Source organism: Bombyx mandarina, chromosome 11 (assembly GCF_030267445.1).
Source record: "Bombyx mandarina strain Sakado chromosome 11, ASM3026744v2".
Classification (NCBI taxonomy): domain Eukaryota; kingdom Metazoa; phylum Arthropoda; class Insecta; order Lepidoptera; family Bombycidae; genus Bombyx; species Bombyx mandarina.
Window position 1 is genome coordinate 9,449,980 of NC_143218.1, and position 14,418 is coordinate 9,464,397.

A 14,418-nucleotide genomic window follows, 5' to 3' on the forward strand; every position below is an offset into this window, starting at 1 on the left:
ACGAAATCTAGCTTCGATTCCACCAAGATCGAACTGTCGATGAAAATAGTGATTTTCAAATTTGAATTAAATTTATATTTAACTATACACTTCGTTTTCATTTCACACTGTGTATTTTAGTTTTTAGAAAGTTTATTTTATATTATTACAAAGAGCCGAGGTTTGTTTAATTCGTTCACTATTTTCATCGGTATCATCTCGACGTTTTCACAATTCGATCGTTTTATAAGCACACCGTGCAAGTCTCGTATAGATAGCCAGCGCTACGCATGGCAAATCGATGTCAGCTTCCCAAATACCTTCATTCTCAAATTCCGGTGTTCTTTTACCAAAATCTCTGGCGATACCGACCGATGGGCTCTTAAATGTGGGAGTACCGCGACTAGGACGTTGAGATGATCGTTGATGATCTACATCGCCTTCGATTATAATTGAAACAACATTATCAATTATGAACATTATGTGACTTCAGTTTCGTTGAGATAAAATTTAAAAGATATAACTCTTGAAGGTAAATTTTTCGAAATTGAATTGGCGTAATTTCTTAGTGTCTTTCCAAAACGATTATTTTATCAAAAATATTTCCGAAATCTTGACTTTTGTATTGAGTTTTTGATCTAGTAACTCAGTATAATTTATTAACCTTTAGAGCACCAGCAGGTACTATTCAATTTTATACTCGTAGTCGCATCGAGTAACATAAAACTACTGAAGGTTGCCTTTCAAAGGCTTATTACTCCTTAAGCATAGGAATCTTGGCGACAAGTGACTTGTTGAAAATAATTGACGCTAAATTCGAAGCGCTTCTACAATTACAAAAGACTCTGCACTACACATCTACATCTGTAGTATTTGATTACGTATTGCTTCCTGTAATAATCTTTTAAAGCTTTATATCAGAAGAACATATAGTAATTAATTCCTTTAGATAATCAGTTTTAGGTATACTCTTAATTAAATCTGCTTCTAAAATATTTTTAAAATTTTCAATCCAAAACTAAGGCGAGTTAATGATTGACAATCATCAAAATAGCTCATTTCGTGGTTAACAATCCAACTTCAGTTGCTAGCGGAATGCAAAGTTATCAAAACTTGTTCCGACAATTCCCTTGTTATTTGAATTTCAATATAAAGGGAAATGAACGGCTAAGAGACCGCCTAATATTCTTAGTAAATTTTATTCGGCCCATTTACTTTTGATTTTAATTTGTGAAGGCAAAAATTCAATTTTTATTTCTTTATACATAAACAAAAGTCTAGTAACAATTTTATTTTACTAAAACAAATTTAGTATGTCAGCATTGATAAAACGTGTAACAATTTTTTTTTGCCACAGATCAAAGTAAGCACCCGGAGCCGATGTTTCTGTAATACTTAATCTGAAATTATATGTGAATCTACATAATTTAAAACATATTAATTTAAGTAATTATTGAACTAACACTGCCTTATTTCTTGAAATTGTACTAGACTAGACGGTCAGACGAATTCACGGCCCACATGATGTTAAGCGGCCACCGAAACTCGTGGACATTACAATGTAAATGCCATCACTCACTTTGCGACTTGAGGTTGTATATATTATATCGAATAAGGCTGTTCCACTCTTCAAATAGGATCACATAACAGCGTCGCTTTAGAAATAAGCAGAAATATGGTTCTACCCGTTTGAGCTTACAAGTGCCGAACATCAAACATTTTCCATATAATTTACAAAAACCCGTCTGTTTTGCTGATTTTAACAGAAATAACAATTTATTAAAATTATGACTTACGTTCAGCCCTGGTGTGAGACCTGTCCCGCTTGCCGAAGCCCCTGGCGGTCATCATCTCGACGTTCTTAAAGCCGCGGGTTGGTCGTTGCTGCTTCCTTGCCAATCGACCGTCGGGAGCTCCCTCGGCCAGGCACAGGCACACGGCCACCACAACTGCGAGCTGCATGGTAAGATTCATGGCTAGAACAATAGAAAAATCACACGTCTTTATTTGTTCATGTTGTATCATTGTCATGGGCAGGCATAAGCTCATCGCCTGCCGGTATTTAAGGTTGCCAAACTCATAAATACGCTTGTGACGTATAATCCGACTTCAGAATAAATCTCACTTCACTGATTCTCAAGCGCTACACGATAGTTCCTTCTTTAAGTGTAGTAGTTATGGAGAGTAAGTCAGCGGTAAGCAGCGATGTAGCCCCATTGCTAACGGGTATAAGTGACTATGAATACTCATAATCAGGTAGACGCACTCTAGTCTATCTATAGTGGAATTAAAAATAAGGTCGTGATCGCACAGTCCATCTTGCGACATGAGGCTCAAGTTTGAGTTGCTACGGCAGTACATCGAACCTTTCAAACCAAACTCCACGACCGAAATGAGCAGGGTGTAACCACTAGATTACGCGTTTCGGAAAATCCAAGAATCGGTTAGCTGTTCATTGTTATAAAAAATACTTAAAAGTCGTTTGAGAATCAACCTGGTTACGGCATTGCGATTTTTCTCCCAGTTTCCCAAAACTGCTATCACATTTGTGACAGAATCGTTTGTAATTGACTTTAAATAATCGTGGGTTTTGATAGTTTTAATTAAGACGCCCACCGTATCGGTATAATCAAAAATAATTATGATTTGAAAGTTTCCTGCATAAGCATTCCAATTTGTTAGTCGTTGAAGACTTTTCAAAGTATTGGACGAACGTTTCGCATTTGATAGAATACGAAGGTTTGTCTAAACGATAACGGAGTTTTAGTGATTTGGTTCGCGAAATGTCAAATCAGGTAAAATAGTACAGTTATTCCGAGGTGTCAGCAATTACGCTTAATATGGATATCACTTGATTTAAGTTCTTTTTAATTTTTGGGATCATTGATTTAAAAATCGTTGATATTTTAATATCTCGCACTAAAGCACTATAATTGGCGTTTAAAATTCTGTTTATCTCACATTTTCACACGAAACTGAACCTTATAAAAAGTAGTGAATATATGAAATATGTTGTTTTACAGGGTACAGTTTTATGGGCTCTTCGCTGAGCTAATAGGGGTGTATGTTTCGAAACAAGGCTGTGAGCTATTTTATGGGACTAAAATGTCCTGTTTATGGCTTGTTAGTGTTTTTTTTTTCTCTGAAAATCTGTTTACATTCTTATTATGTGTTGGTTACATGAAAGACATAGTTACAGATTTCGAACAAAAAACAGATGTTAAATTAAAAGATTGGAGTATTTTCTATTGCACTCATACTTAACTAAAAGCTGCAGCTTCATTACATATGACGTCATTTGAGGCTAAAATTAACGACGACCTAACCACAGATAATAAATAGACTTTAATATGCTGGACAAAATGAAAAAGTTCGAGAGTTATTAGATTTCACATAATAGTAATCAGATATTAGGTTAAAATATAACAATAAAATCATTTTAATCTCAACGATCACTGACGCGTTGCATACGTCGTACTATATGTGCAATTTTGAAGTGAATCGGACGTCTAGGAGTTGGTGAAAATTATGTTGAAAGATTCATTTACATATCCGATACAGTCAAACCAATAATAGCGAGTTAAAAATACTTGAACGCCTGTATTTTGTTTACAGGCGTTCAGTTATAAAATAATGTATCTTTTATTTTAGACTGAAAATCATAGTAGGGTACGCAAGATTAAATAAGACATTTAATTTTAACATATAAAAGAAATGTATTTGTAATTTTTATGATTAATTTAGTTATTTTATTAGATACTTTCTGAATTCTGTATGAAGTCTTATCCTTCGCCGTATTTTAATTTATCTGTTTTACATTTCAGTCTAGACGTGCAAGTGTTGTGCCTTTAATGTATTGTATGAAACAAGACAAACAGAGCCAACGTATTGCACTTGGCAAGTTGACGCATTAATCCTTTAATCTTGAGCTAAATATGCACACGAAATCGCATTACGGCAACGTTCTTCGGAATAACTTCGCCCCGATCAATGTCATAGTTTGTGTATTAATAGAATTACTGTCAGAAACTTTCGGGGAATGAAAATGGTATTTCTAGCATGTCGCTCAAATTTAAGTAAGTTAACATTAGGTTTACTAGGAAAAAATCGTAATAAATTGGTGTGGAACTGTGATTGGATTAAAGAAAAATATGTATAAATTTCTACCGCTAAAGATCACAAGAAAATATTCGACGATGTGATAGCAGTGGGGTAGATCTATGCTTTTTTACGGCGTTTGAGGCAGGCGGGCTAGGGCCCATTTGGTGAGTTTGCTGATGCCACCATTAATTCTCATGATTAGCAGACGCACAACTGCATCGTTTCCTACAACTTAGGACTCTTTTCAAATCTCGTTTGAAAAGGGTCAAATAACATGTACTAGAAGTGCAAAACAAAACAGGAATTATTTGTAAGCGGTAGAAATACACAAAAGGTTTATTTATACCCCTACGCATGGATTTACTATAATCAGTAGGTATCATGCGTAATGTGCTCTTAATATTATAAGCACAAAAACATATACAGCTATCTAGTTTATTTTTAAACTAGCAACCCGCCCTCGCTTCGCTTCGGAAACATTATTGATAGCCGAGTCCCGCGATGTTACCTGCGGTTATTGTCGTACCGCGGGTGAAGCCGCGGGGCAAAGCTAGTCTAAAAAAAAGTAGCCTAAGTTACTCCTTAAACCATCAGCTACCTATCAGTGAAAGTCTCGTCAAAATCGATCCAGCCGTTCCAGAGATAAGCCGGAACAAACAGACAGACAGACAGACCGACAGATAGACAAAAATTGTAAAAAATGTTATTTTGGTGTATGTACCGTATATATATATATTCATACGGATGTAGTAAAAAGAGACTATTTCAATATTACAAACAGACACTCCAATTTTATTTATATGTATAGATAATTTTACAATGGTAAACAAACTTTCATTGATATTTCATTTAAAGCTTAATTAGAGGCAATATTTGCGAGTAAACTTTGATGGGAAAAGTTTGGTATTAATTTACTGAAACGATATTTATTTCTCGTTAATAGTAATAAGCTAATAAGCATCAAGTTGTTTCAAAACGTACTAGTATAAAAAGAAAATAGCAACAAGTATTTTAATTGATTATTTTCTTTAAATTTGTTTTTTTGACTTGAAAAACCATCCCTTATAACGAACACATTCGTGTGTAAATCTCGCTCTGCAATTACTGGAAAGTGTGCTCTGTAAATCGATATTGGTAATTGGTTCTTTTAAGTTCTTACTCGTCCGGAGAGATGTAGAAGAGAAAATCAGATTTTTTTGAGACTTTATCTCTTAAAAACCTCTAAGGGCTTGTATCAAAGTTATGACCTGTGTTGTATCGAAGCGCTTACATTTACATATTACGCGATTCAGTCTGTCACAGAACAACCATCTAGGGTGTCATTGTCAAAAGTGCCGAGTCTGTTTATGTTCGTCGATTATTTTAATGTTTCGCTGTAGTGGAAATATGGCAGTTTCAATATATTACTACGCACGCTTTAGTGCGGCTAAGAGGTTAGTTTTAAAATGCCATAACAGCAGTCCTGTTTTTATTCACGTTTAAAAATCTTAATTTTTATAAAGTTTTAGGCGACATGCGAAATTGATGACAACGGAAATGTATTTAAAGAAGCATTGTATTATTGCTATTTTTTTTACAGTACTTGGTAAGGTTAGCATAATAGCTGCAGTTTTTTTTTATTTAATTCAATTTCTAGTTTATCGTATTTATATGCAATTTTGCTAATCGCCTGTTAATATTCGGGAGTTTAGAACTTTAGGTTAGGATTTGGAAAATGTAAGAGAAAATTACTACCAGATGTAACGTATAAACATCCATCGTATTTAAAAACTATACGATCATAATAAAAACATATTTTCATATTTTTAAATATGGAAGAGGCATTTAATTTCAACGAAAAATCATTTCCGGCTCTCGTCTAAAAGCAATACTGCTTAGGCAATTCAAGCGGAAACTCTTTTTTAAATCTTGAGGTTCTGGAGAAAGCGAGTGAGTTCAAAACAGCGTAGTGAATAACTTTTTTATTTTTATTGCTTAGATGGATGGACGAGCTCACAGCCCACCTGGTGATAAGTGATTACTAGACTCCATAGACATCTACACGTAACGTACATCTAACGTAAATGCGCCACCCACCTTGACATTTATGTTCTAAGGTCTCAGTATAGTTACAACGGCTACCCCAGCCTTCAAACCGAAACGCATTACTGCTTCACGGCAATAATAGGCGGGGTGGTGGTACCCACCCGTGCGGACTCACAAGAGGTCCTACCACCAGTATTTGGTTTAAGCGACATGTGAGCTTAGTACACTACATCTATCTTTGTAATTAAAGGTCTGTTTTATTTGGTATTAGTATCAACAATTCGATGTTTTTAATTGAACTTCAATTAAGTTTACCCCATTCATTTGGCTGAAGAGGTTTTTGTTATAATATTTTTTCCAAATTTTTATATTTTTTAAATAGCTCTCCTGTAAAGTTACTTAAATGTCACATAGTCCACATAGCCTTTCAAGGCTGGATGGTTTAGCGGTAGGCAGCGGCTTGTGTCTGCCCCTGGCATTGCTGAAGTCCATGGGCGACGGTAACCACTCACCATCAGGTGGGCCGTATGCTCGTCTGCCTATAAGGGCAATAAAAAAAAAATAAAAAAACTCACTCACACAAGCACTCGATATATTTTACAAACCATTGTAAATGGATTATTTTCTTGTTGTTCTCTTTTTTTATGCGAATTTAGTTTCAACATTTCAGAACATCATTTTAGTACGAATTCAAAGAAAGAAGTTTCTTAAATGCCTATTCGGGCTTTACAAAGGGCACTCATAATAACAAAAGAAATCCTCTTTGCGCTTATTACATCCGCCTATGAAGAGAAACGCTAAAGTACTTTATAATACTTTAATAAACTTTTTTTTATGAAATTACGTGGAAATTGAGAATATTTAATTTTTAGAGAGCTACTCTCAGAGAGCGAATATGTCCTGAGTGCTTTTCGGCGAAGCTTGGGTGGAACTATTAATATAAGCAATAACTCTATAGACCTTTACGACGCCCGATATCCGAGGATACGTTCAGCGGGGTTAAATGTTATTTACAAAATTGTAATTTTTTAATTTTATTGCTTAGATAGGTGGACGAGCTCACAGCCCACCTGGTGTTAAGTGGTTACTGGAGCCCATAGACATCTACAATGTAAATGCGCGACCCAGCTTGAGATATAAGTTCTAAGGTCTCAGTATAGTTACAACGGTTACTCCACCCTTCAAACCGAAACGCATTACAGCTTCACGGCAGAAATAGGCGGGGTGGTGGTACCTACCCGTGCGGACTCAGAAGAGGTCCTACCACCAGTAAAATACTATTAATTGTTGGGTTTTTACAACCATTTTCTCATGTCATGTTTTCCCGATGTATATAGCCGCGTAAGCTTAAAGCTTGTTCTTATTTATTTAAATGGCCTATTTTTATAAAAAGCGTTGGTTATTCAAAAAAACGAAACCCACAGTTTTGTAAGTATGCCGGAATTCGCTCAAGACGCTGTTTCAGCCTCGCTCAAATTGTAATACTAAAATAATGAGGCATCTCTCGTTCTCTTGGATTTAAGAACATGTCGTATCACTCTCTCTATCCCACAAAATATGTCTGCAAAAATCATGTCATTACTCTGTGGTAAAATGTAGGTCAAATTAACTATCTAACTGTCCTATTTGCAATGTTAAAACTAGAATTACAAAACAATGCAAATAAATAAATAATGAAACATTCATAAATGAAATACTAACTGTACTTATTCATTTAATTATTTCATTTGGTGGTATCAAAAAAATTAGTACCTAAATTAAAATACAACGGTATGATTTGTTACCTAAAGTCACATAAAGCCCTAAACGACACTCAACTCAATTATCAAAATAAACATATTTTTTTTAATCGCCCGCTGCCATCTTGCCTCAAACTAGGTGTCACAGAGCTTCGGAACGACTTACTAATTTAACTTTTAACTGAAGACAAACTTGTTCGTCCCAGGAATGTTTGCCCGAAGTGGGATTAGAGCCAATAGCCCTCGACCTATCAGATCCGTTAGATCCGTCAGTCCAGAGCCCTTCAATCAGAGCCGCTAAATACTGCGCCACCGAGACAGTCACAGTACAAAATTAGCAAATCATAATCAAACTTCAATTTAGTCCGCTTAATAAAGTACCTACATATTTCGAAAACACAATGCTAGACTTTGAGTGAAAGGGATAACTCGAAATTGATGTTGATAAGTAAGATCGGTCCACCTATCATCAATTCTGATTTGTAATACGAACGACGTTTCTACCCTGCATAATTGTACGTTAATTTTAGTTAGACAACTTACATAATATCGTATATAACTGTTCAGTACTGGATCGGAAGGCTGTTGTGAGATTAAATTTACGATTCAATCCCCTTTACTCGTACATACATAAATGCGTCCGAATTATTTGGCAACATTATCAAAATTTCGAAAATGGGGCTGATCGATTCTGGAAGTTTCATTAATTTATTGTTGTATTTCGTTAATTGTTGGCAACACAAAAACTTTGAAGGCTTCGAGGCCGTCGTGTTTGTGTATAAATAAAAGCCCCTTGATAATAATTCGTAATTAAGTAAGTAAATTTGTGGTTGAAATTAGCTGTTTTTAAATTTAAACAAAGTCTTATATCTGTTATGAATAGAAATTGATGGTTGCTTCTTAATATGAATTTAATACAGTTATTCGTACTGGGAGACGTAGCGTGGGTAGGCCTCCCACAAGGTGGGCCGACGACCTATTGAGGTTCGCGGGGATCCGCTGGATGCAGGCAGCGCAGGACCGGTCTTTGTGGCGAGGCTTGGGGGAGGCCTATGTCCAGCAGTGGATGTCCATGGGCTGATAGAACAGTTATTCGAACAATAAAATAGATTTTGAAGCTTATCTATTTACGTAGCCACAATTTAATAACCGCATCTTGTGTCTGACGCACCTGCATTGCTGGTATCGGATGTTAGCTTATTGGTACCTCAAAACTCCACAATATACATTTTGTTGCTTAATAGCATTTCTTTAGTACTAGCGACCCGCCCTCGCTTCGCTTCGGAAACTGTAATTTATTATTGATTTCTCCACTATTGAATGGATGTTATTATACATGTTAACCTTCCTCTTCAATCACTCTATCTATTAAAAAAAAACCGCATCAAAATCCGTTGCGTACTTTTAAAGATGTAAGTATACATAGGGACACACAGAATAGGGACAGAGAAAGCGACTTTGTTTTAAAACGTGAAACGAATAGCTAAAATATGGATTCATCATTTGAAATACGATTAATTGCTGAAATCATCGATAGCTGTGTGTGACGTATGGACGTGAGATAAACGTCCGGTATCCGACAACACGTCGTTCACTAGTCTGTTGGGAATGTTTATTAGTTGATTGATTTGAAATATGACCAGATCGTAAGTTGTTTTTCAAACTGAAGTTTCAAGGTTGAATAACAGAGGATGCGACTACCTACAGGGACCACCATTTTGCTAAGTGGGAGTTTTTTAACTTCTCGATCGCGTAAAAGTTAACTCAAATTTGTATGGAGTTGGAACAGCGCTCCTAGCGGCAAATTAAATGAATCGATTCCAACTCCATACAAATTTGAGTTTACTTTTACGCGATCGAAAAGTTAAAAAGCTCGTACTAGGCACACAGGATATGACAGGTAGTAATCTATCTACCTGTTATATCACGTACTAGTAACCTAGTATTGTTTTTTTTTTCTTTCTAAGTTTCTTAACTCCGTTAGTTTCTATCTTGAGCGTCACTAATAATAGATTAAGTGGAAGCTGCTAGCCAAGCTGGAGGTACATGCATGTCTCAAGGTAGATCCACCCTTTGAAGTCTATGGGTTCCGAAGTAAGCCGTAATGTGTCTGCTCATTCGGGACAATAAAAATATTTGTAATCTTCGTAGTATTTTAGAATAATCACGTATTTTCAAAGCAGTTCTATAACCGAGATCATTATATATGTTAAGCGTGTAATCATTTGCCTTTGGGTTGCTCAATTGTTTGAGATGCGTAAAAAGCCCACTGAAATATTCACCGCAAAACATCATAGGGTGAAAACTCCATTCACGTCCCTTGCTATTTAAGGAACGCGTCAATCCCGCTGTTTACTTTTTAATACCTTTGAATTGCAAACTGTACGTGTCGGAATGCTAGATATAACCTACTTATTTAAAGGAGGTGGTCCTCCTTCGACTAAATTCATGATGTTCTCTTTTTTTTTGTTTTGTTTACTGAGGTAGACAATTATACAGACGAGGTGACAGCACGTCACTGCGTAAATGTATCACCTAGTGATAGAGATCGAAGTCTTAACTGTATTGTAATTTTTTAATGAATATCCCAACTCTTTAAGTTGGAACACATGACAGCTTCGCGGCAGAAATTTGTAGGACGGTGAATATCTAATACGCCCTAAAATCAGTCACGACTTTTTATTAGTTTAACTGTCTTAGTACTGAAGGTTTATTTAATTTAATTTCATTGTCAAGACTTTCGCACAATTCATTTGCAATCCTCTCTAAACGTATCTACTCGGATTACGATTTATAAATAGATTCCAATTTCCTGACATCTTTAGCATCTATAGCTCTGTCCATTTATACTTACAGGATACAAAAAAAATATGATTTTGGTCATGAACAAAAACTCTTATTATTTTGTCACTTGAAAAAAAATACAAAAGAGTATAACATTTTATTGTTAACCACGACTCACATAAATGAGATGAAAAATGTAATCTCGCTAAGCGACACCATGCTTGGTTTTCATACGACTAAAAAAAAGGCCAAGCTGTCAAGCTATTACATACCGAAATATTAAGATCACAAATAATTCTAAAACTTACATTAATCTGAAAGCAAAAAGCACTTCTGGCTTATGAGATTTCAGCGAAATAAAATAAAACAACGTTTTCAATTCTTCTCCGACATTATTAAAATGCTCAAACGATGAACGTCTGTGTTTATTCTGTACAAATTCATTTTTAAAAACAGGAAACGGAAATATGTATGCTAAGGGGATTCTCATTTTGTCATCAGTTTGTTTTGAACACATATTGAGTTCATTAAATATGTGTAAGATCCATTGTGGATATGAAACTAGAGCCATTTAATTTGGATAAATGTTATTTTTTTTATTAGCCGACGTCAAAAAAGGTAGGGCTAGCTTACATGTCACCTCAGAACTTTTTCTGGAAAATCATTTTTAATTATTTATTTTTTATTTGAAAGCAAGTGCTTCCAATTCTAATTTATCAAATTCTGACCAGTAGTAGTTTTTGTGTTATCTATGTTGATGATATTTTCAATTTATTATCTTTAAAAGTGGGGTTCCTTTTTTTGTTAAAATCTTATATTAATGAAATAAGATTTATCTTGGGATTAAAATATTAGGTGTAGCAAATATAATGCGCTTTTCATTTTTAAAGCGGAGAATTTTCTTCACTTAACATAATAATATATGTTTGACTCCTAACTTTATACCCTACTCTTTATATATTTTTTATAGCTCTCGAAGACGCACGAGACCGAAAATTGAGAGCGGTCACTCTCCAAAGACATAAACACCTGGTCTTGTTTATGAAGGGAACAGCCAAGCCGTTGCCTACCGCTGAAAAAACACTAACCTCGCCTCATACTTTTTTTTATTGCCGTGTAGGCAGACGAGCATAGGGCTCACCGGACGGTAAGTGGTTACCGTCACTCATGGACGTCAGCAATGCCAGGGGCAGAGCCATGCCGCTACCTAGCGCTTAATACTCTCCACAAGCCTCGTTTGAAGAAGGACATGTCATAGCGCTCGGGAAACACCGTGGAGGGGAGCTCATTCCAAAGCCGGATGGTACGTGGCAAAAAAGATCTCTGGAAACGCACTGTGGATGAACGTAGTGGCTTCAGGTAGTATGGTTACACTCTCAGTGCAGAGGATCATGGTCTCATTAAATTACTTTACACCACTCTAACTTTAGATTTAGAAACGCGAAAAAAAATGCTGAAGGGGTCACACGAATAAGACGATCAGAAATCGCACGGCGAACACCGAAGGTCGATTCACACTCATACGATAACGTTATGACGGATTATTGCGTCCTAATCTTATTGGATCCCCTCGCAGTCCGCCGTCTGCGCAAATTTATATGACAAAATGAAATGACCAACGGAAATTCAATCAATGCTGATAGACGAGAAACGTTCGGGTATTCACGCAGTGATCATAAAAAGATTTTACGCAACGGAAACTGACATCTTATTAATGTATTAAATTTTTAAGATCCTGTTTCGATATAATGTATTGTGAAAACCTTTGATTATGCGCCAAGAGCGGTAATTTGAAGTGACCTTGACCTAAAAGATAAGATGCCTGAAGTATTCCTATCAGGAGATGCGCCTAAGCTGGGTACTGATAAGCTATGATTTTTCTATAGAAATGCTTACATTACACAAGAATTGTCTGTTATATACAATATTAAATAGAAATATTCCTCCAATTTTTCATAATCCACAATCCTGCTGAAAACAAACAAATTTTAAAATTCGCGGCCGAGAAGAACATATTTTTTCTGCGTAAATCAGCCATTAAATTAACATTTTAAGAATTTAATGTCACCGATTTATGGCTATATTCCAGCACCGTGTGCATCTAAATGTCTGTAATGATGGCTGTTCATATTTTTTACACCAAACATAATATTGATATTTTTCACAGAGGTATTTTGTTTTCTGCTTTTATTTTAAATATTATTATAAAACCTGTTCTCTGATGTATAACGTACACTATTTGTTTCAAGATATGAAACCTTTTAACGATAAGTTATCAGACCGTAAATTTCATTTTTACAGGCAAATTGTATCAATAAGGCACCAACCAAACTGCCTATTACTGATCCGAAAAAAGTAGAACGCCTGCTGCTGGGCAGAGCCATTCTCGCTGTGAACTCTATGGGCTTCAATAATCTTTATATTCAGGTGGACACATCTCTCTATTTTAATTTTTTTTTATTGCTTACATTTGGATCTCTATTTTAATTAGCACTCAAATATAAAACAATTACAATGCTAATCATTAGCGTATTGTATGCGGAAAGTAAACTTGTACATTTGTATGCCAAATCGTTTTTTGGGCATAGCTAGCTTCCGATCGGAAAACCAATCGCCTAAATGCAATCAAGAGCTTCCTTTCAATTAATAGATGTAGTGGCAAAAATGCTAAGAAATTGTAATCATTCGGAGTGGGTAATACGTTCGCGTCATACATATGGCGTTCGAGAGAATCCCCAAAGGAAATATCTATAAATGAACGGATAATTAAAGCGACCACTGAAAATGTTGACACGCCCACTGGCTTTCATACTTTTAATTTATTGCCCAAGAGAATCGATAGTGACTCTAAATTTTTGTTTAATCTCTTATTTGCCCGAATTTATTTGTTCGAACACCGATATCCTGCTGGTCTTTAACTGTAGCTTATTGAGGTTTATGTAAATGAAGCTTTATCAGAAACATTTGTTGTTATTGTATTTATGTCCACTGTTGTTTACTCTTCTTTATTCCCGATAACTGACCTACCAATTCCAGCAATGTTTTCATATCGTTTTTTTTAATTATACCACACAGCAGTCACCCACACAATCCACCTAGTGGGAAACGGTTACTGGAACCTATAAACACCACAAATTTAGATTCGGTGCTAAGATAAGACGTCGAAATGTTAAAAGGCCGGTCAATACATATTTGGAAATTTTCCGTGAGATGTTTGCTTGCTGCTAGCAGCAATATGTGACGTCATATGAGGCTAAATTACGCAACGAACTAACCAATTCTTGCTCCTGGAAGCAGACCAACATAGGTTATGTAGGCCCACATCATGGTGACAGGTTACCGTAACTCAGGAACGCCATTAATACCAGCGGTATAACCAAGATGATGCCTACCGCCGAGTACTCTTGGCAAACCTCGTTTGAGGAATAATGGTCAAAAGAACCATGATCTTATAATCGTTGTCCAATTGCCGGTATTCCATTACATGATACGCTTCTATTTTACTGTTAATTTTAGTAGACTGTCCTTCATGCCTATGTCCTTTAAGATGTCATCTAATGACGTCCTGGAATCCCATAGGCTACCGATATTCTTTTAGCCAGCAAATAATATTGCTTCAATCACAAACTTCTTTATCTAAATATGAAATCCAAACAAAACGAGATAAATTTAGAAGTAAAATTCAGATCGTATTTTATGTAAACGGGCCTTAGAAAATTTGTTATCTTAAACTTCGAACTTCATAGACGCCTAATCATTTTTTACGCTGTGACAATTTTGAAAAAATATC

The 14,418-nt window shown here is 35.7% G+C and overlaps 1 protein-coding gene across 2 annotated transcripts in view; it reads right to left on the minus strand.

Annotated features, from left to right (window-relative positions):
* The window catches only part of LOC114242250 (allatotropins), a 40,683-nt gene that overhangs the window by 9,872 nt on the left and 16,393 nt on the right, over positions 1–14,418 (minus strand). For both annotated transcript variants that reach the window (XM_089730900.1, XM_089730902.1), the window contains exon 2: positions 1,776–1,955. In XM_089730900.1, the coding sequence (XP_089587026.1) occupies positions 1,776–1,953 (178 nt within the window). In that variant the 5' untranslated portion in view covers positions 1,954–1,955. The remainder of the gene's footprint in view (positions 1–1,775; positions 1,956–14,418) is intronic.